Source organism: Emydura macquarii, unplaced genomic scaffold (genome assembly GCF_026122565.2).
Source record: "Emydura macquarii macquarii isolate MOO-44397 ecotype Brisbane River unplaced genomic scaffold, CSIRO-AGI_Emac_v2 contig_1692, whole genome shotgun sequence".
NCBI lineage: Eukaryota > Metazoa > Chordata > Testudines > Chelidae > Emydura > Emydura macquarii.
Window position 1 is genome coordinate 1,503,226 of NW_027131829.1, and position 22,466 is coordinate 1,525,691.

Consider the following 22,466-nt stretch of genomic DNA (forward strand, 5'->3'; position numbering starts at 1 on the left):
GGAACAGATGATTTTTCTCTTGCCGGTGGGGCTGATTCTCCTCTGACGCAGGCGAAAGGGGGAGTCGCTGCAGTAGAGTTACCCAGGGGTAACGCTGGGGGAAGGGAGGGGAGTATCAGGCCGTGTCTCAAACTCATCAGACTCTATGGAAATTAAAGGGCCATGGAAAATCCCTCCACTCGCTTGTCAGGGACCTAGCCAGAAATGGGGTGTCAATTCGGTTTCCATCTCCTCTTGCACATGATTTCTCACACATGGACTGGAAACATAAACGAATCTCCCCTCGGGCCTAAAGTTGCCCAGACTGCAGAGTAACTTGTCACGCGCCAAGGTTCCAACGCCTTTTGATGGATGAGTGGAGTGATCAGAAAGGCGCTGGCACGGCTCCCCCCTCCCCCCCCCCACACACCCCTGCATTGCCCATCACACTCGGCAAGGCCCACCCTGCTGGCCTCTGGAATGAAAGCAAGCGTGAGACTGACTCACTCCAGCAAAAACACTTCCACTCACTTCCAGGGCTCAAGCTCCCCGTGGGGAAATCCGTCAGCGTCCAGATTCCCGGCCTCTGCAGACGCTGGGACTGCCTGAAGTCAGCTACAGGGAAAACGATCCAGTGACGAAGAAAGAAAGCTTTACTGAATCTGTGATTGGTAACGTGGAGCAAACGCCTGCCGTGCCTGACCCCCTAGAATCTTGTTTCAAGCCGCCCGCTGGACACATCTGGTGGAAGCAGCTTGACCACCCAGGTGCAGGCCCTGCTCCCCTCCCCAGCCCACGAAAACCGCACTGCTCTCCATGTCTAGAGAAGGGAAACACGGCACCTCTGGCCAGTGCTGGACTCCTCTCCGTGATCGCAGCTCCTAGCTTCAGTCCAGGACTCAGCCCTGGAGGTCTGAGCTCTCTCTGCCTCTGACTCACCGGAGCTCTGAGCTCGCCTTCTGGCCCCCTGGCCAGGATTGTGTGCTCCACATCGATTCACATCACTCCGACGGCACAGCCCCCGGCCTTGTCTACTCAGCCAGCTCCTCTTTGTGTCCACAGAGCATCATTCTCCTCTCTTACCATCCGCCTCTTCTCCTGGGAGAAGCCATGCAGTGAAGCAGACCTGCCCCGCTGAACCCCTGTTCCACCCCGTGCTTTCCTAGCACACTAGACAGCCTGACAAAATTTTAAACCACAGCAAGACTCAGACTGGAAACTCACGAGCCAAGCGCAATTCCCAGCTTTGCTTCCGAGCCAGGCCCTGACTGACCCCAATACTGGGCCTGCTAGCGCTCCCTCTCCCAGGGCTACCACAGCACTTTACAAACACACTTTAACCAGCCCTCATGCCTCTCCTGGGAGGCAAGTCATTATTAGCCGCATTTCATAGATGGGGAAACTGAGGCACAGAGCGGCACAGTGACTTGCACAAGGACACAGAGCGGCAGAAGCAGAGCCAGGAACAGAACCCAGCAGTCCTGATATTCAGGCCTGTGCTTCCATGCATCACCCACCCCTCTGCCGCTGCCACCGCGGAAAGCTCCTGTGCTCACGGACACTTACAAAAGTGCTTCCACTCAAACTCCGTTCTTCCCGGAGCGTGGGCGGCTTGTGGCGCTGGCTCAGCCAGGGCCTGCAGCGCTCCGCAGCATTTGGCACTGTCAACAAATGGAAACTGCCAGAGGCTGCCAACGCCATCCCCGTGACTCCCACGGGGGCCAGGCAGCTCCTTGCAGATTTCACACCCAGGTGAGGGCTCAGGACCTCCTCCCCCACTGCAGAGGGGCCCTGTCTCTCCCTCCCCCCGGGACACGGGGCAGATCACTTTACTCTTTTGGCCCCCATCACCGATCTGCAAAACAGGAAGAATATCCAGCTCCTGGCAATGCCTGAACTGCCAGTCCGGCGGCATTAGTCACGAGTCTGCAGTGCCTGAAATCCTCAGCAGAAAGGGGCCAGCCAAGGGCAAAGGATTATTCTGATGCTTGCAGGCTTTGAAGGGTTAATTTAGGAGGCCAGCACCAGCCCGGTACTCAGACTATTTCCCCGCTTTTTCAGCTGCCCTGCACGCTGCCGGGCTGTGAGAGCCCCGTGGCTCTCCCGGTCCATGGCTCTGGCACACTCATCACCCATGGGCACAGCCCGGCCACCCTCACTCACCCCACCTTGTGCTCCTCTTCCCGTCTAAGAGGGGCTGGTCACTCCTGTGCTGGGCATCCGCCCGCCTGGACAGAGCACGCACGGAGCCCAAAGCCGGCTCCTTCCCGCCCGCGCTGGCTGCAGGGGGAGTTCTGGCAAACCAAGAGCGGCAGGGTTTGGCTCGCTGGCCCCACCAGAGCTCTGCCACGCTGACCCCAGCCCGAGAGGGGAGATGAAGGGTGGGCCACCCCGAGGCCTGGTGTCTAGGCCTTCTACTGGGGACTGGCCTGGCTTGTGCCGCTGGGCTTTTGGGCTCTGCCCCCTGCTTTCCCTGTCCTCTCCTCCATCACTCTCACTGGCCATAAACACTCAGCACCTCCGGTCTAAACACTGGCCGTGGTGTTGATCCTGCACATTCTTCAGCCAGCAGCTCCACGACCGGCCGGCTCCTTCCTTCCTTCCTTCCCCAGCTCCCAGCTCCGTTTCCTCCCGCCTGCCCCACCAGCCTCCCTTTGCAAGGAATTTGCTCTTTGCCTTCATGAGGATATTACTGGGCTGGCATCTTATGTAAGGGCTCGCCTCTGATCCAGATTGCTCCTGGCAGCTCTGCCTCAGCCCTGCTGAATGTTCTCAAGGGAAGTTTTATCCCCTTGGGAACAGATGCAAAAAATGCTCATTGAGGGAGAAATAGCAAAGCAAATCAGCACTGTCGAGGCAAGGGACCTCCAGCGACCGTGCTGGGTGAAGGGTTGCAAACGGCTGCCTAAATTCCCTGCACCTGATTCCAGCCCACGGGTCCAAACAGCTTGGAAGCCAGCACACTTCTGCAGCAGCTCAGGCTCACCAGGATTCAGGGGGTGACAGAAGTGGAGCTGCTATGGGAGAATCTAAAACCACTGCTCAGTCCCACCTCGTTATAAACAGCTCCCCACCCAGATAAGGACATCTCGGTACACACTGAAAGACAATGGGGTAGCTGTTAGCTTCGGAGATCCCATATCTTGTCTCTGTCATCTTGTTTTGCAATGCCGGGACACACCAAGCCAAAGGTCTGCAAACACAGCCTGCAAACATGGGGACACTTGAGAGCAAGAGGACGAAGTCAGAGCCAGGGGATTTGGAGGGGCTAAAGGAATGGGGCCTTCCCAGCCCCCATGATGGGAAGCGTCAGGGAAAGCAGGCAGGTTTCTTGAGCTGAAGAGGTTTTCTCTGAAAACGGATACATTGCTGTCAGCACGCTCAGTCCCCTGGAGGAAACAGAACTGCAGGGTGGGCGCCTAGCTGGGAGCCGTTGAGGTGATCAAACATGGGGCTGCAGGCCAGCCCCTGGCCTGAGAGGCGGAGAAGCATGTGGAGACCCAGAGGGAGGCACTGGAGAGCTCTGCAGAGGTGCAGCTTGCCTGGGGACTGTGACCCAGGGCTCATGTAGACAGAGGGGACTGACAATGGCGTAACGGCATCGATGCAGCTGGCCAGGCACAGCCCCTGCTGTAGACACACTGCACCCTGCATTACAGGCCTGGCAGGACATCAAACCCTAGGATAGGGAGAAACTGACTAGCCGGCTTCACCCAGCAGGGCCAGACTCTCAAAGGCATCGAGGCACCCGAGATGCACGAAGGCGCCTGCTGGGGCTTTTAAAGGCAAGTTACACGACTAGCCGGTTTCGGTCCTTTGGCAAACCCGCTAGGCAGCTCCCTGCATCTTCAGGTTCCTCAGCCCTTTGCAAACCTGGCCCTGGCTGCAGCAGGCTACCTCCCTTGTAGTCTGTTCCCAAACCCTTCTAGCCAATCAGAGAACAGCTGGACCATTAACCCTTCCACTACTGGACTGAACAGTAATACTGCGCAAAGTAAATACCGAACACGAGCACGGTGGAGAGCTGGTGGGTAGAGGATGGTACGTGGAGCCGGCACTCCTGCGTTTTAACTCTGACAGCCATCAGCAAGTCATTTCTCCACTCTGTGCCTTGGTTTCCCCATGGAGATGACAACACTGGCCACTATTCACTCAGCGTATTAATAACAGGGAGGCATCTATTTAAATCATTATTATAGAACCATCCAGAGATCCCCATGATGCTGGGGTCTAGATGTACACATACAAAGAGCTTACAATCAAATTAGACCAGACAGACACGGGGTGTTGGGGGAAGTGACTCACCCAAGGTCACATGAGAACTCAGTAGCAGAGTCAAGAATAGAACCCACATCTCTTGAGAGGCAGGCCAGTGCGCTACCCAATACACCATACTGCCCTCATAGCTGCCTTGCCCGGGATCATTGTCTCCGGCCCAGCAGAGTGGAAGGCAGGCCGTTACATGCAGGAGCTCCAGATCAGTGGTTCTCACCCCTGGGGGTACACAAATGTCTCCCAGGGGTACATCAACTCCTTTAGATATTTGCCTAGTTTACAACAGCTACATAAAAAGCACCAGCGAAGTCAGTACAAACGAACATTTCACACAGACAATGACCTGTTTATACGGCTCCGGGTACCACAGGCTGACATGTAAGTACAATATTTACATTCCAAGTGATGTATTTTTGAATCCTCTGGTAAAGATGAGAAGGTCAGCGACTGTCCAGTAACAGTGCGCTGTGACACGTTTGTATTTTCATGGCTGATTTTGTAAGCAAGTGGTTTTTAAGTGAGGTGAAACTTGGGGCAGGCAAGCCTCCTAGAAGGGATACAGTCGTCTGGAGCGGTTGAGAGCCGCTGCTCTCCACAGCATGTGCCCAGGCTGAGGGCTGGGGGAGGCTTGACACTTTCTGCCCAGTCTGCAAAAACACCAAACTTCCAGCAATATGCTGGGGCCGATGCATCATCGGAACCCGGGGCCAGGTCAAATGCAGAGCTCACGGGAACAAGGAGAAGTTCCTGGGACCCCATGTAAGGATTGCCCGACCCTCCAGCCGGGGCTGGTTCTGCAGAAGATCTCTGTTTGTTTCCCTTTTCACATCATCCCTTCCTCCCGTTTTACACTGGAGCGCACGCAGACTCACAGTCGCACGCCCTCTCACACACGCAAGGCCTGGTTCCATCCCCTGGGCCTGGCACCTGGTAGGCGAGGTGCTGCCACGGGCAGGGCCGAGCAGAATTCTCAGTTGGCCCTTCCCCATTCAAAGAACGTACACAGGCAAAAGTGGGCACACCGGCCTGCACGTTGGGCCACCCAGGTTCTATGCTCAGCTTTGCCACTGAACGGCTGTGTGACCTTGGCCATGCCACATCCCCCTCCGTCATGGGCACCAGCTTCGTGTAATATTTGGTGGTGCCCATACTGGGTCCTGGCCAGGGCGCTGGGCCCATGTCACGTGGGAGAGGGGCAGGGGGAAGGGGTAGGGCTGAGAGGGGGGAGCAGCCACCGTGTCGCACTGCTTGGCGTCAGGGCTGGCGCCGGAGCGGCTCCTGGCCAGCTGCTGAGTGTGTCGGGTGAGAGGGAGGGAGGCTGAGCCACGCTGGGGGCCGCTGCGCTCTGCCCCTCCACAGCCAAGTGCCACGGGAGGCTCCGTGGCCAGCCCCTAGCACCACACAGAGGCCCACCACCCTCAAGGTTGGTGGAGCCCATATAACCACGGGCCCATATAACTCGCTGCCTATGTCCTCTGGACCTCTCTCCTGCTGGGTCTGTGGGGCAGGGCCCATCTCTCACGCTATGCACGGCTGCTGCCTGGCACAAGGGGGCCCGATCTCAGCGGGGCCGCTGGGCGTTACGGCAGTAACAGGGCGGTGTGGGTCAGGCGGGTGGCTACTGATCTCGCATCACAGCCCAAGCCAGAAGCTCCCTCCTTGCTTCCCTGCTCTCTGCCGGGAGAAGCTGCCCAGGAAAAAGACCCCACACGGAATTGTCCACAACCAGCCAGTCGGCTCAGTCTTTCCTTCTCCTCCCTGCGCCCGGCCTGGGTGGGGGTTTGAGGCACCACTGGGAGCCTCTGAGTAATGCAGGAAATGGAGGTGAGTCACTGGGCCTGCTGTCCAAACTGTTTCTCTTGCTGAGAACGGCAGTTTAGATTAGGCAGAAAAATGGTGTTGGCCCGTCTGTCCCTGGCCAGAAATTGTTATCTATCCCAGGTGGGGAAGGGGAACGAAGCCAGGCAGAGGGGAGCAGAGACACCGCTGCAGAGGTTACATGGGGACACGGCCCCGGGAGGTAATGCCAGGGCTAAGATAGTGTGAAATTCACAAAGCCAGTCCGGCTCTCTGCTTGTGAGTGTGGGGCTTTGCTCACAGTGGGTCTCTCTAGCACACAACCTTTCCTTGCTGCCAGGCAGCTCGTAAGCACACCCTGGACTCAGGCCGCTTTATAACTTTTCCAGGTGTTCTCCAAAAAATACGTCCGTTATTGACCCTTAATTCTTGCATTTGCTGGTCTCTCTGAAACAAGGGTCCCACGCCATTTTAAAGGGACATTCGGTGCAAAGCCACATGGTCGGTTTCTTTCCCTCTGTTCCCAACAGCAGAGATTAATCATTTTTTAAAGCTCTAGTTAACTTTCTGCTGATTTAGCCATTTGTTTGCACCCTCCGCCCCGCACTGCCCTGATTGAGACAATGGAAATCCACAAAGTTCATTTCCATTTTGTTTCTGGTCCTGGGACTCAGGAGACCTGGGTTCAATTTCTGACTCAACCACTGACGTGCTGTGTCCCCCTGGCTGAGTCGCTTAATCTATATTGTGCCTTAGTTCCTCTTCTGTACAACGGGGATAAGATTCCCCCAGCTCACAGAGGGGTTGTGCGGGTAAATCCATGAATAGTCGTGAGGCTCAGGCACTCTGCTGATGATTGCCAGAGAACTGTACGGACAGCAAGCCTCAGCTGCAGAGCGGAAGCATGGCCTAGTGGTTAGGGCATTCAGGGGGGTGCATTGGAAACCCAGACTTCAATTCCCTGCTCTTCCTTGGGCAAGTCTCTTAGCCTCCCTGTGCCTCAGTTTCCCTCCTGCACAATGAGGACAAGAACCCTGCGCTGCCTCCCAGAGGCGTGTGGGTAAACACATTAAAAACCTACGATACCAGACTGGCTCAGAGTGTGGCGGTGTGCCATTCCCGCAGGGGAACGCTGATTTCTTTCTTTAAAATGTCCCACCCTGGAAAGTAAAAACCATTATCAATCACAGGAATCCCTTGGGCAAGCCTCATGGCCCGCTGCCTTCTGCCTGTCGTGTCTATGCAGGCTGTACGGTCATAGGGCATGGCGTGGCTCTCAGCCGGCAAGGAGCTGCGTCCCACTGAAGGCAGTTGGAGCTGCAGGGGGGCTGAGCACCCCTGAATATCAGCCCTAGGGGGGCTCGACTTCAGAAAGGGCTCGGGGCCACATTGCTAAGTGCGGCGCATCCGCCGGCAGGGTCAGATTCTCCCGAGAGCCCACGCTGAGGGCTCTGGGGAATCCAGCCCTCTGGGTCTCACGCCGGGGACCTCAAAAACCGGAGGCACCAAAAGCAAGTAGCTGCTTACGACAGGACAGGGCTCGGTGGCTTGCCCAAGGCCCCAGCAAGTCTGCGCCAGGCCATCTCAGCGGCAGTGCCCGTGAGCTTCTGCAGGGATGGGCCGGAACCCGCTCCGGGCCGGCTGATGCCACCGCGCCGCCCCCCCGGCAGCTGCAGTCAGGCTGCCTGCATTGCCCCTCGACGGGGGGAGAGGAACACCACAGGCTGGCCACCCCCCAAGGTGGAACTGACAGCTTCCTTGGTGCCCCCGCTTGCTCCAGCACCCCGTGGGAGCCCAAGAGTTGCAGGAAGCATCTGTGCTGCAAGGCGGACTCCCCAGCCAGCCGTAGGGACGGACCCGCCTCTCGGCTCGTCTTGGACTGCCAGCCCCGGCTCCGATCCTCGCCTTCTGCCCTGGGACTCCAGCGCTGATCTCGCCCTGCTGGCGGCACTTGGGCTCTGACACCCGGCTTCGAGCCCTGGCTCCTGCACTGAGACTCCAGCTACCGCTTCTGAGCCTGGTTCTGGAGCTTGGGCCCTGAGTCCGGCTTTGCCCCGGAGCTTCAGCACTTGAACCTGACACTGGCCACCGACGCCGGCTTTGCCCCCTGAGCCCCGGCTCCATTCCTGCCCCCTGCCATCAGTACTAGAACCCTGACCCCCGGCCCACAGCCAGGCTACTGCTCAGACTCCAGCCCCAGCTCTGAGCCCCGGCCTACGTCCCTGGGCTCTAGCCCTGGCCTGCCCACCCTGGCCTGGCCGTGACAGTGCCCATCGTAAGTGTGTACATGTGAGGCAGTCATGCCTAGCGGTCACAGCAGGTCTGGCACCACCCAGGCAGGGACAGCCCCGAGGCAGTACAGGCAGCGAGCAGGGATCAGAGTCAGCGCTACAGGCCAGAGGGGGTTACCGGGCTGGAAACAGGCCCAGAGACAACAGCAGGCTGGGGTGGCAGACTGGAGGGGGAGGGTGGGTGCAGGAAAGCAAGGTGCAGTGTTGCCCAGCCAACTTCCCCCTGAGCCGTGGGCCAATCAGAAGGCTGCAGGGTGCTAATCTGGACCCGAAGGGCGGTTCTTCCTGTACCCTCGGCTGGCCCAGGCCCTGCACAGCTGGCTTCTCAGCCCAGGAATCCTTTGAGTGCATCCAGGCTTTGCCTGACAGGGGATCAGTGGCTCCACTGGCCCTGGTCCTACAGCCCAAAGCTAGGGAGATTCAGCCTGCGTCTGTCCCACCCCACTGTAAAAACTGCCCTGCCACCCCGCGAGGAGAACTGCGCCAGCCGCCCCCAGGCTGACAAACATCCCTTGACTCCGGATGAACATAGCTCTGAGCACAACGGGAAGTGACTGTGCTGTTATAACAAGGCAGTCATTAGGATCATCCAGTCCACGGGCAGCGCCAGGCTGCAATTATCCATGCTGCGTCCCGTGCAGAGTCTGTTTCAATTAGCTGTCAGTGTGCGGCGTACAGAGCACATGCCCATGGCCCCTGCCTGGGCGGATGCGAGTTACGTAAGAGGCTGTCGTCCCAGCGTTACATCACGTCTCTGGCCCGTGGCATGCCGGGCCCCCAGGGGTAATAACAGCAAGATCTCTTCTGGGCTCAGGCATAATCAGCATTGTTGGTATGTGCCCAAGCTGGCCTGTCACTCCGGCACCCGTGTCACACCAGCGTGGGAAGGAAGGGGAAGGTTCCCTCCACACAGGCTGGCTGCGAAGGATTTAGTCCAGACTGGGCTGATCTCACACACAGCTCTGAGCCAGGGGCCAGCAATCAGCACTGCCGGGACTGGGTTCTTGGGACCAATCCCGCTTCCACAAAAACCAGTGTTAAAACTCCTATTGACTTCAGTGGGATGTGAGTGGTCCCAAAGGAACAGGGGGCTACTCTGCATTTTGCCAGCATCTCCTCTTGGATGGGATTTCTATTAACCCCTTCCTTACCAGTGCTCTGTATTCCTCCTCGGGCGCCACAGGGCAGCATCCTGCCATGTGCCAGTGTCAGAGAATCCCAGAAGACTGGGGTTGGAATGGACCTCAGGAGGTATCTAGTCTAACCCCCTGTTCAAAGCAGGACTAACCTCAGCTAAACCATCCCAGCCAGGGTTTTGTCAAGCCGCAGCTTAAAAACCTCTAAAGATGGAGATTTCACCACCTCCATAGGTAACCCATTCCAGTGCTTCACCACCCGCCTAGGGAAAAAGCTTTTCCTAATATCCAACCTAGACCTCCCCCACTGCAACTTGAGACCATTGCTCCTTGTTCTGTCATCTGCCACCACTGAGAACAGCCTAGCTCCATCCTCCCTGGAACCCCCTTTCAGGTAGTTAAAGGCTGCTATCAAATCCCCCCTCACTCTTCTCTTCTGCAGACTAAACAAGCCTAGTTCCCTCAGCCTCTCCTCATAAGTCTTGTGCTCCAGCCCCCTCATCATTTTTGTTGCTCTCCGCTGGACTCTCTCCAACTTCTCCACATCCTTGTTGTAGTGGGGGGCCCAAAACTGGACCCAATACTCCAAATGCGGCCTCACCAGAATAGAGGGGAATAATCACTTCCTGCAATCTGCTGGCAATGCTCCTACTAATGCAGCCTAGTATGTTATTAGCCTTTTGGCATCCAGGACACACTGCTGACTCATATCCAGCTTCTTATCCACTGTAAACCCCAGGTCCTTTTCCGCAGAACTGCTGCCTAGCCTGTTGGTCCCCAGTCTGTAGCTGTGTATGGGATTCTTCCTTCCTAAGTACAGGACTCTGCACTTGTCCTTGTTGAACCTCATCAGATTTCTTTTGGCCCAATCCTCCAATTTGTCTAGGTCACTCAGTATCCTATCCCTATCTTCCGGCGTATCTACCACTCCCCCAGCTTAGTGTCATCTGCAAACTTGCTGAGGGTGCAATCTACCCCATACTCCAGATCATTACTGAAGATGTTGAACAAAACCGGCCCCAGGACCGACCTTTGGGCATGCCCCTTGATACCAGCTGCCAAATAGACATCGAGCCATTGATCACTACCCGTTGAGCCCGATGATCTAGCCAGCTCTCTATCCATTTTGTAGTCCATTCATCCAACCCACACTTCTGTCACTTGCTGGTAAGATACTGTGGGATGCTGTATGAAAAGCTTTGCTAAAGTCAAGGTATATCACGTCCCATCACTACAGACCAGCTGCACATAGCAGAGCAGCAGGTGTGTTTGCTGCCCTTGTATAACCTGGTACGCAGGTAGGCAGGGCAGGAGCGGGGCCCAATATGGCTGGTTCTGATCCTGGCTCCACCACTGAGTTGCTGGGTGACTTAGGCACCGAGCAGGACAGGCTGCAGCCCACGTCCCTAAGCAGGGGTGATGCTCCCCACATGCCTCCGGGGGCTGTGAGGTGAATGCACAGACCTTCGTAAAACACTGCAAGAGCCTCAGACGAGAAGCGTTACAGGCAAAGTGTTCCCGCTAGTGCATCCCTCTAATGCGCACAGCCCCCCGCCCCTCGGGGGAGGGGGGGTTCTCTCCCCAGCGAGCGACCCTCCATGACAGCGTAACCTCCAACTGTACTCCCTGCCCAGCCTGTGGCTGTGACCAGACGGCAAAGGTGAAAACTCAGGACAGGGGTGGGGGGCGAGAGGCGCCTGTAGAAGACAAAGCCCTGGATATCGGGACTGTCCCTATAAAATCAGGACATCTGGTCACCCTAGTCAGCACCACTCCTGCAGCGAGTCAACCGTGCTCTGTCTAGCCACGTGCAGCCCCCTTTCTCCCGGCTGCATGGCACATGAGCCCCAGCACCCCGGGGGAGGGTTTCTGTGAAGGGAATCAGGGCCAGTGGCACGCTGCCATAGACACTGGTTTGGGCTACCCGTGTTTTGACTGTTAGGGCCAAATGAGCCCGGTGCCCAGATCCGTTAGCCAGGGAGCTTCCCAGAGCGGACCCATGCACAGAAGCAAGGACAGAGCCAGTCCTGCCACGTGCCTACTGCCACAGCAGGTTAGGCAGGCCTGTGATTAAACCCAGAGCTGGGACGTTCCTTCCTGGCCGCTCATGACCCTCCCAGGGGGAGGAATTCCTTCCTTCTTCTCAGCCTGGCGTGGGTGTGTACACACCTTGGGTAATGCGCTGGGCTACTCCCTTCCCTGGCGCAGCCCCCATGCACTCACCCAGTTACATCAGAGACTGCTTCAGCCCAACGTGCCCTCCCCGTTTTCCCCCGGCATAAAACAGAGTTCTCTCTTCCCTTGCACAGAGCCGTCTGGCCAGGCACACACGGCCATGAACGCACACACAGACTCACGGACACACGCACACCTGCACCATTACCACAAGTGCAGGCTCCAGCACGAAGCAGTCCCTCTGCAAGCTGCCTGTGTGCTAATGTGCAGAGTATATTCAGCGGCTGGGTGCGGAGTGCATCCTGCCCAGAACAATAATATTTCTCTTGCCAAATGACTTTCTAGGGCATGAGCCGAAGCCTGGCCGGCCACACACACCTCCTGCTGCTGAGAGAGTTCCCAGACACACCCAGAGCCTCTCAGAGGTCACCCCGGGTGCAAACCAGGGCTGCCTTTGGCTTGTCTCGGGAGCAAACATACAGCAGGGGGGTCTGATGCTGCAGAGTCTTCCAGTGCCCTCCCCTCCAACAGGCTTCAGTCTGACGGGGGGGTCTCCGGAGGGCTGGACAAGGAACAAGAGTTCCAGCTCACAAAAACCGTTAAGGTTTCAACATTTGTTTTCCTGCGGCACTGGAATGAAATCGAGACCCTGCAGGAACCAGAGCGAGCCGCCCTGGCGTAGCCACGGTTCAGCACCCTGCTCGGCCTGCTTCCGAGCAAGGGCTCACACCTGGCTCTTCCCCGCCGCATGCTTCTACTGCAAGACACATTTCTGTTAGCCAAGGCTGCAGCAGGCTCATCAATCTGAAGGGGACCGAGGCACAGCTAGAGGGGGAGCGAGCGCTCTCCGGGTAAGCAGGTGTTACATTTAGTTTTGAAAAGAAAGGATACCACCAGAGACCGCTTAAATACAAAGGGTACATCCAGGAATGCTAGCCGGCGAACAGCCACAAGTCCCCTGAACACTTTGGTTCAAGGGCATCGCTTGGACATGGAGACTTTGAATGAGACCATTCTCATGAAGTCTGGCCCCCTTGAAATCAGGATCTCACCCGAATACATACCGGAGAATTTATCCCACTTCACTAAAATGCAGCCACCTCTGGGGTGGAAAGAAGCAGGTGTTGAATGGCACAGCATGAACTTTGCAGCCGCATGGAAGAAGTAGAAAGCTATACCCCGCTGAGACGGCGGAGGGAATTTAGGGAGGACGAATGCAGTTACCCAGGTTGGGATTTGGCTAGGACATTAGGGTCACGGAGATGCAGGCACATTAAAAATGTTTGGGGTGGGGGGATCAGGAGTGAAAATGCATGAGCTTTCAGTTAGCTTGGAGGAGACGTGATTCAGATAGCACAACGGGCAGACGCACTGCCGCAGCCATGCCCACGGGGGTTTCGGGGTCACAGAGTGCCGAAGGATCTTTAATAACTGCAAGGAGGGGGGACCTCAGTGTCATGTCTCACTTGACGGAGAGCTCTCCTGGCCGGGCAGCACAGATCAGGGGCACAGCGCCAGCTGGGACAGGGCCGCCCATGGACTCGCCCCTCCACGCCCTGCAGCACTGGAAGGTCTCCCATGTGCTACTGGCCTGACCCTGCTCTGCTCCTGGGAGGCTGACCCCTACCCCATGGGCAAACCCTACACCTGGCATTGCTTTGGGCGATGCTGATACAGGGGTCGGCATGTCCAGCTCTGATATCAATCCAGACCATGCCCTTCGCTGGCTCGGAGAGCACACAAAGCTCCAAGCAGCCCCTCTCCCCATGGAGAGCAGGTACCCAGCCACTCACCTCGCAGGGGTGCAGACAGGCCAGGGTTGTACGACTGCCACTTTGCTAGCACCAATACCCCAGGTTCCAGGGGGAATGGGGGATGGGCAGAAGGGGGACCCTATATCCAGGAACTCAGACAAAATCCTGCTCCGCTGAGTCCCTTGGATCCTCCCTAATGACTCCCGCAGCAAGCCTGGCCCATGCAGCAGGCAGGGGAGCCCTCCCTGGGAAGGGCAGCGTGCTGCTGTGGATGGCTGGCCGGGACGCTGCAGCGTCGGCAGGTCAGGTCCACGTGCTTAGCCCACGGGAGCGAGCTGGGCAGGAGGGGAGCTCGGACACGAAGGCGACTGATCCCTGCCAGGCCCCGCAGCCGAGACGGACGGGCAGCAGCCACACAGCCATGCCTCGTGCCTGCCAGCTCTGTCTGCTTGGCCGGCAAGCCCAGCCCTTCCGCCACCTGGCCCCTCAGAGCCACATTCAGGCCGGGCAGCCACGTGCGCTTGGGTGCCGGTCTCACATGCGCCAGCCCTGGCCGACCACAGAGTGGCGGCTAACGGCGGGATTTCCCATTTCAGTTGCAGTTACAGAATCAGATCTCAGCGACACAGGAGTCACTCTGGAGTCAGTGCAGTTACTCCGGGTTTACACCAGTTAAGGCGCAGCGGAATCTGGCCAGCGGTTAGAAAGCCGACGCTGTTGCAATGGCCCCTTCCTGCTCCCTGTCTCTGCTCTCAGAGGGAGCTGGAGTCGCCTCTGCCCTTCGGCACAGTTGCACACAGGCCACAGCGCTTCTCAGCCGAGCGCTCAGCCCGGCCCGGTGCAAGCCACACAGTGCAAGCCTTATGTGGCTTGGAGAAGACACAGATTTAGGGCCAGCTTCTCCACTGCCCAGCACGGCACTGGGTGTCGCCATTTACACCAGTGCCAAGGGGAGGGGAAACGCTGCTAACTGGGAATGGGAGCGATTTGCACCCCTTCGCCCTGGCGGGAATGACTGCACGAGGCGCAGGACGACAGCAGCAGGAACCTGAGAGGTAACGAACTGGGACCCTTCCCCCCTTGTTACGGGCTCCCTCCATCTGCACGGTCACTCTTCCCTCCTCCCGTGCAGCCGGGACCCATCCAGAATCCTCCTCCCAACAGCGAGCTGGGAAGGGCAGAGTGGGCATGACCGACATGCCGGGACGCCGGCCTGCCCCTACCTAACCAGCACCTGTCTGCTTTTCCAGAGGCAAAACTGAGTTTTAATCCACGACACCTCAGGTTGGAAGGCAACAGTGAAAATGGCAAACTGGTTCCTGACAGATCTCTGGGGCTCTGACACACGTGGCTGCGAATTGGGGGGGAGTGCACCCAGAAAACAGAAGCAATGAATTTGCTGAGTCTCAGCTCTACGCCAAGTGGTTAGGTGGCTGCATTGTAAATCCCCAGCAAGGAGGCAGTTCTGGGGCAGCTCGAGCAGAGAAGCCACTGACGGAATGGGCCAGGGACACTGAATGTCCATCTGTCTGTCTGTCTCCAGACATTCCCACTCATCACTAGCTGTCCGATGCCTGAGGGGGTCCCTGCAGCTCAGCCTGGGCAGGGGGACTCGCCCTGGATGTGCCTGCTCTGTGGCTAGAGGATTTGCCCCTGGAGGTGTCAATCCAGCACCAATCTCTCACACACACACGTCTCTCTCCCATCCTTCAAAGCCCAGCCAGGGCAGCCTGCGGCCCTTGTCGAGTCCCAGCCCCGCTGCCAAGCTGGGCAAAAGCAGAGGACGAGGGGAGAAAATCTGATCAAGCTGTGCACATCCAAAGATGACACATTTATCCCACCCGGGCCCATTTGTGGGGCAGGGAGGTTAAATCCCTTTTGCAGCACATACCCGAGGGACACACTGCAATTCAGTCACATGAGCCATTTGGGAGATTATTTCTGTCCCTCCCCTTGCTCCGTTCCTTCAGATTATGTGTGCCCGCCACGGGAAATTGAAATGAAAGCCTCCTGGCTGCAGCTGGGAGGAAGCTCTGATTATCCAGGAGACAGGAGGACGTTCACCCTACCTAACTGTTGCCAAAATCAGACAGTGCCCAGACTCCATCGGATGCTGCCTTCCCCCCACGGATAATCCTCTCCCAGCCTCCAGGATTACAAAGTCTGGGCTGCCACTCATTCGGCACAGACAGCCCCCGGGCTCACTCGCTCGCTGTTACATAAGCTGGGTGTTTAATTTACAGGCATCAGGGCCACATGGCTCCCAGAAGTCTCCTCAAAGGTAAAAGGGCAGGAGGAGCTCTCTCAATGCGAGGGCGAGATCCACAAAGGTCCATGGGTGCTGCAACACCTAACCCTAGGCGCCATGCCGCCACGCGGGGCCCTGAGCGAGGTGCCCTGGCTCTCCGTCCAGTGCCTGGGGAAAGTCAGGGACCCACAGGAGTCAGCACGCTGAGCAGGGGGCCTCTGAAGCGAATCAGGAGTGAAATGCGGAGCAAAGGGGCAGTGGTATGGGGGTGCTTGACTGCCGGGCCAGAATCCCTCCACTTGGCATCCTGGAGTGTGACCCCTCTTCTGGAGTCAGGTCAGCCTAGCTGCATCGCTCAGGGGTGTAAAAACGTCACCCCTCCAGATCAGGCCCCAAAGGCCGGTGCAGACACCACTGGGCTACTGTCTCTTGAGGGGGTGGATTAACCAGAGCGATGGAAAACCCTTCTGCCTCTGCAGCAAGTGTCTACACGGGGCACTGCAGCTGCAGAGCGGCGGGGCCCTCGCTGTGTCTCTGGAGCCGACACAAGCCCTGTAACTAGCTAACTAGTCACGTTCCCACCGCTCTGGGCAGCGCCCTCACCCCCCAGGCTACCGAGTCAGGCTCTCTGGCCTAAGGAACAGTTTATTATTTATACAAAGTGAAACTACTCCAACAGGAGAAACTGAGGCAGGCCTGCCCCAGAGCAGCCTGATGGTTGGGGCCTTCCCCAGGGAGGGATCAGGGCCTGCTCCAGAACAGCGACGTGAATCTGGGTCTCCGGTGCCCCGGGTGGGAGCGTTAACCAGCAGGACACATGCACATTTCCAGCCTGCTGGCCCCACGTTGTCTTTTGTGCCAGGTCTGAGGCGCCCCCTGAAAGCACCGACGGGACCGGGCCCCAGCAGCGAGCGAGGCAGGAGAAGGCCTGGTTTGAGAATCCCGCCGTGGGGCTGCTCGTTAGCTGTGGGGCAGTCAGCGGACACTTCCGTGCCGGTGGGGCTAGCTGCCAGCGGAGGGGTGGCTTTGAGAAGGTCAGTGGGGCCTAAGGTGTTGACTGAGGTGCTTACAGAGGCAGTGAGGTGCCTACATTCCTGTGTGAGGCGCTGCTGCCTGCCTTGTTTACAGACACACTGGGCAGGGCCAGGCCTGGCTCAGCTGCTGGGCTTTTCCCTGGATGAAAGCTGGATGGTGCCTAACATCTCCTCCATGGCAACTGTCAGAGTAACCCCTTCACAGCTGCACCTCAGTCAGCTGCACTTCTACTAGGAGAGCCGCTCGGGGAACACAATGCTAGCAGGTGTGGGACAACCCTCTCTCTGCATGCCTGCCGTGCTTTCATCTGACTGTCTCAGAGAGCTTCAAACCGGATTATGGAATACCGATTATCAAGCCAGCTCTGAAGAACTGCATTGTGTTTACACGGGTCATTGGAGTGCACATGAGCTAAAGTTAGTGACATGTCATGCCGCGGTGCGGACAAACCCTTACAGACATTCACGGCTCCTCCAGGCATGTAAGTACAGCACAGCATTATGGTCACCTAAAGGAGTCTTGTGGCCGATGCACCGAATGGGGAGGCAGGAGATGTGGGTTTTAGTTCTGGCCCTGCATGACTCATTTCCCCTTTCTGTGCCTGTTTCCCCATCTGCAAAACAGGAATATTGGTATTCTCCTGCCTCTCCAGGGTTTATGACGCTTAACTCACTCAAGCTGGTGAAATGCTTTGAGATTCTCAGATGAAGGCAGCTGTCGCAGTGTGGAGTATTAGCTTACAAATGGGTAAACTGAGGCACAGAGAGAGTTCCCCCCCAGGATCACACTCAGTTGTAACCTGAACGCAGGAGCTAGGCTGGGTTGGGTGTAATAAACGCTGCTACTTTTGCTCTTACACAGCGCTGCACATCTCCACACACTACAAACAATACAGGCGAAGGATCATTATCCCTTATTTGCTGCAGCCTCTCCGCTCCCCCACATCCCCGGGGTATCCCAACCAACCCAGGCCGGTACCCAGGACCTGGGGCAGGGCTGGCCATGCAGCCTGCCTTCGGGCAGATTGAGTGGGAGCCAGCAGCACCCGGGAGTGCGATGGGAGACGCCAGCGGGTCCTGTGCCCTGGCCGAAGGCAGCACCTGGCTGATGATCCCCACAGCTGGTCCTCCGTGGGGAGTCAGGTGGGGGGTAAAGCGAAGAAAGGGCAGGAACACTGCGCCGCTGGGAAAGGGCAGGAACACTGCCACAACCGCAGGCTGGGGCCAGCCAAGATTCACCCGGCTCCAGCCTGCCAGCGCGCCCCACCCCGGGCAGCCCTCACCCACCCGACCAGCTCTCCGCGCCCTCTGCCCCCCGGCCCGTTTGTCCTTGCCCCGCACCCCTGGCCAGCGCTGGAGGGAGGCGCTCAGCCCCCGGGGGGAGCTCCACGGACACGGCGGGGGGATTCCTAAAGCCAAGCGCCCGGCCCGCGGGCAGCTCTTACCCCGCGGGCGCTGGGGTCTCAGTCCGTAAACAAGCACGGCCAGTGGCAGGGCCACCGCCCCCCGTGCCTTGGCTCGGGTCCCGGGCCGGGCGGGCGGGGGGTGCCGGGCCGGGCGAGGGGGTCCCAGGGTGGAAGAGCGGGTCCCGTGCCGGGACAGGGGGGCAGGGTGGAGGTGCCGGGACGAAGGGGGGGTCCTGGTGCGGGCGGGTGGGTGCGGGGGCCGGGAGGGGTGGGGATGCCGGGACGAAGGATGGGTCCCGGGGTGGAAGAGGGGTCCCGGGCCGGGCGGGGGTCCCGGGACAAAGGGGGTCCCGAGATGGAAGAGCGGGTCCCGGGCCGGGTGGGGGGGGGGAGTCCCGGGACAAGGGGAGTCCCGGGATGGAAAAGGGTCCCGGGCCGGGCCGGGCGGGGGGATGGGGGTGTCCCGGGCCGGGCGGGGGGAGTCCCGGGACAAGGGGGGTCCCGGGCCGGGCGGGGAGGGGGGGGGGGCCCCGGGCCGGTAGCACCTACCCATTTTCTTGAAGGCTCTGCCCAGGCGCCGGGTGCCGCCGACGTCCTGCGGGGCGAGCTGCGGCGGCGGCTCCGGGCGGGATTTCTTCCTCCGGCCGCAGATCATGTTGTCCGGGCGCAGGCGGAGCCCGCCGTGGGCTCGGGGCGCGGCTGTCCGAGCCGGCGGAGCGAGCCCGGCCCCGGCCGTGACCGTGACCGTGACGGAGCGGGCGCCCGGCGCGGGCAGGCGCAGCGCAGGACTGGCTCGGGAGTCACATTTCAGGGCACGGCGGGCGAGCGGCTATGAACCGCCGGGGGGGGCCGGAGGCTCCTCCCACGAGCTGGCCCGGCCACGGCACCAGCTGGCACCGCCGGCGTCCGGACCGCCTCTGCCTGCCGCGCCCGGCCAGCGCCCCGGGCCAGCCGCTCGGAGATAGCCGCCGGGAGCCCGGAGCCGCTGGAAACGGGCACTGCCCGGGGATGGCCCGAGGGGTTTTGCTGCCCCGGACGGAGAACAGGGCCTGGTACCCACCGACCAGCTGAGCAACAGCAAGAGAAACCCACAACCCTGTGGGGTGACCCCCGAAGTTGGCATTCAGGGCACCCACCCTGATCACCTACCCCTACGGCTGGCTGTGTCCTACCAGTGCCAGGTCCCGGCCAGTCTGCTTCAGCCGGCCTTATTCCCCCCAGACCCCGCCTATATGAAAACTAGGGCGAGCACAGGCAGGCAACCTAATTAACCGCTGTGTAACCAAGGCCCCCTATACTCCGCAGCAATGTTAATGTATTGCATCCCCTTGAAACACCCTCCATCCCCACCCCCACTGCAAAAACCCACCGGCAGCTGTGAGTCTCAGAACCCAAACTAACTGAGGGGCTGGCAGGCTTGCACTGGGAGGGTAACATAGCCCTGTGTTCCCACTGGGGCTGGACCCAGCCTCATCCAGTTTCAGAGCCTGGGCTCCAGCCCAAGTGGGAATAGCTCCGCTGCTATTTTTAGCCCGTCAGCCCAAGTCAGTTGACCTGGACCCTGAGACTCACTGCCACTGGGGTTTTTGCAGTGGAGATGTGCCCTGGACACACACCCAGGGCTGGGCCTCAGATCGGAAAGTGCTCAGTGACAGGGCTTGTTTCCAGCAGTCACAAGGTGTTTTTCACTGTGTTCTCCAGGCAGCCCAGCTCTGTGGGCTTGGCCGTCACCGTGTCATCTGGGCAGCCTGGCTCAGAATCTCCTTCCCCTTGTGTGTCGGGAAACAGGGAGAATGTCACCAGTTTCAGGGACTGAGAAAGGCAAACGGGGAGGAAGGCTCCAGCTGGCAAGAGGGGAGGGCGAGTGGCACAGTGTGGCAGCGCCTGTTTCCCAGACTGAAGCAATGACTCTTCTACAGCTATAGACTGGGGACCGTCGGGCTAGGCAGCAGTTCTGCAGAAAAGGACCTGGGGTTACAGTGGATAAGAAGCTGGATATGAGTCAGCAGTGTGCCCTGGTTGCCAAGAAGGCTAATAATATATTGGGCTGCATTGGTAGGAGCATTGCCAGCAGATTGAGGGAAGTGATTATTCCCCTCTATTCGGCACTGGTGAGGCCGCATGTGGAGTATTTGTCCAGTTTTGGGCCCCCCACTACAAAAAGGATGTGGACAAGTTGGAGAGAGTCCAGCGGAGGACAACAAAAATGATGAGGGGGCTGGAGCACAGGATTTATGAGGAGAGGCTGAGGGAACTAGGCTTGTTTAGTCTGCAAAAGAGAAGAGTGAGGGGGATTTGATAGCGGCCTTTAACTACCTGAAAGGGGGTTCCAGGGAGGATGGGGCTAGGCTGTTCTCAGTGGTGGCAGATGACAGAACAAGGAGCAATGGTCTCAAGTTGCAGTGGGGAAGGTTAGGTTGGATATTAGGAAAAAGTTTTTCCCTAGGAGGGTGGTGAAGCACTGGAATGGGTTACCTAGGGAGGTGGTGGAATCTCCATCCTTAGAGGTTTTTAAGCTGCGGCTTGACAAAGGCCTGGCTGGGATGGGTTAGTTGGGGTTGGTCCTGCTTTGAGCAGGGAGTGGGACTAGATGAGCTCCTCAGGTCCCTTCCAACTCTAATATTCTGTGATTCAATGATTCTAAGATGTGGGGGTTGTGGTGGATAACTGAACACAAGCTGCCAGTGGCATGCTGTGGCCAAAAGAGCTAAAGCGATCCTGGGATGCATAAACGGGACTCTCAAGTAGGAGTAGAAAAATTATTTTACCTCTGTATTTGGCACCGGGGTGACTGCTGCTGGAATCCTGGGCCCAGTTCTGGTGTCCACAACTCAAGAAGGATGTTGACAAATTGCAGAGGGTTCAGAGAAGAGCAGCAGAATTATTAAATGATTAGAAAACCTGCCTTGTAGTGCTAGACTCAACACGCTCATTCTGTTTAGCTTAACCAAGAGAAGGTGACGTGGTGATTTGATCACAGTCTATGTAAATATCTACCCGGGGAACAAATATTTAATAATGGGGTAATGACAGTGGGGCTAGTTAACCATTGAAACAATTTACCAAGGATTGTGGCAGATTCTTCACCACAGACAATTTTAAAATCAAGATGGAATGTTTTTCTGAAAGCTCTGCTCTAGGAATTACTGGGGGGAAGTTTTCTGGCCTGAGTGATACAGAAGGTCTGACCTGATGGTCCCTTCTGGCCTTGAAATCAATGAAACTATGAAGTGCTCATCTTAGCTCTCTGGGCCTTGGCTGCTGCTCTACTCCCTAGGCAGAGTAGCTAGATTGAGTCCAGCCTCCAGCCCTGATCCCTGCTGCCTGGCTCCATGGCCCTGCCCAGGGAGTCTGCACTGTAATCAGTGAACTCCCCCTTGTGGGGAAAGCTGGAGAGCAAGAGGCAACTGCAGACAGGTCCTGCTGGGGCTGGGAGGCAGGAAATAAAATGCTTTGCACTTGGATGTAACAAAAACACTGAATTCCTGGTAACTTGGAAAAATGCCAAATTCCACAGGCCGCTGGGTGAGATGAAGGGGCCATCCACCCTTCTCCAAACCACTGACAGAGGCTCACGCAACATTCTTACAGGTGAGGCAGAGCACGATTGTATTCAAAGCACTGACATCTGCATCCACCAAATTCACAGGGCCCTGTTTATATCCTCGTACCTGGAGTCACACGAGAGTCGGGGAAGTGTCCAGAACAGAGTCCTGGAGTCCTGATTCCCCTGCTCTAAGCACTATGCTGCAAGACTGTAAAAGAATAAGATTTAACTTCATGGTGTAATGCTGTTAACTCAGTGCAAACACAGTCCCACGTCTGTGGCCCTCAGAGGCGGCTAGCTGAACTGGCTTTCATTTTTCCCTCCGGCAGTTCAGATCTTAGCCCGCCTGCTCCAAGAAGCCGTTATCCTGACCTCCTTGACTACAGTCTCTGTTCCATGCACAGACACAACATGACCCTGCTCGTTTACACATGGGTCTAGGAACGCAGGGATTTCTGTACCAGATCAGATTGGCCCCACACCCCGCTGGGCGTCCAGTCAGTGCTTGATCTGACATTCTTGAATAGCTTTGTTAATGGTCTGGAACAGGGAGTCAAAAGCAAGCAAGGAGCAGCCCTGGTAACTGGGCAGGGCTGAGTGCATGCCCATGGACACAAGGAAGGCAGTTGGTCTTGCAGCTAGGTGTGACTCGGACATGCCCAGGCATGTACGTTACACCTGTGTCTGACCATGCTCTTGCTCTTTCACCGAAGGGGATCATGTGGGGTCTCTACCAAAGGCTAAGAACCAGCTGGTTCCCATGATTATTGGGAGAGGTTTGTATGGGAACCAGTTTTAGAGTTATGCACTATGTAGAATACTGG

At 57.8% G+C, this 22,466-nt stretch overlaps 1 protein-coding gene across 1 annotated transcript in view; it reads right to left on the reverse strand.

Moving 5' to 3' along the window:
• The window catches only part of PLCD3 (phospholipase C delta 3), a 50,761-nt gene extending 32,011 nt beyond the window's left edge, over positions 1-18,750 (reverse strand). The window contains exon 1 of the mRNA XM_067556248.1: positions 18,645-18,750. Coding sequence (XP_067412349.1) covers positions 18,645-18,750 — 106 coding nt within the window. The remainder of the gene's footprint in view (positions 1-18,644) is intronic.
• Between the last annotated feature and the right edge of the window lie 3,716 nt (positions 18,751-22,466).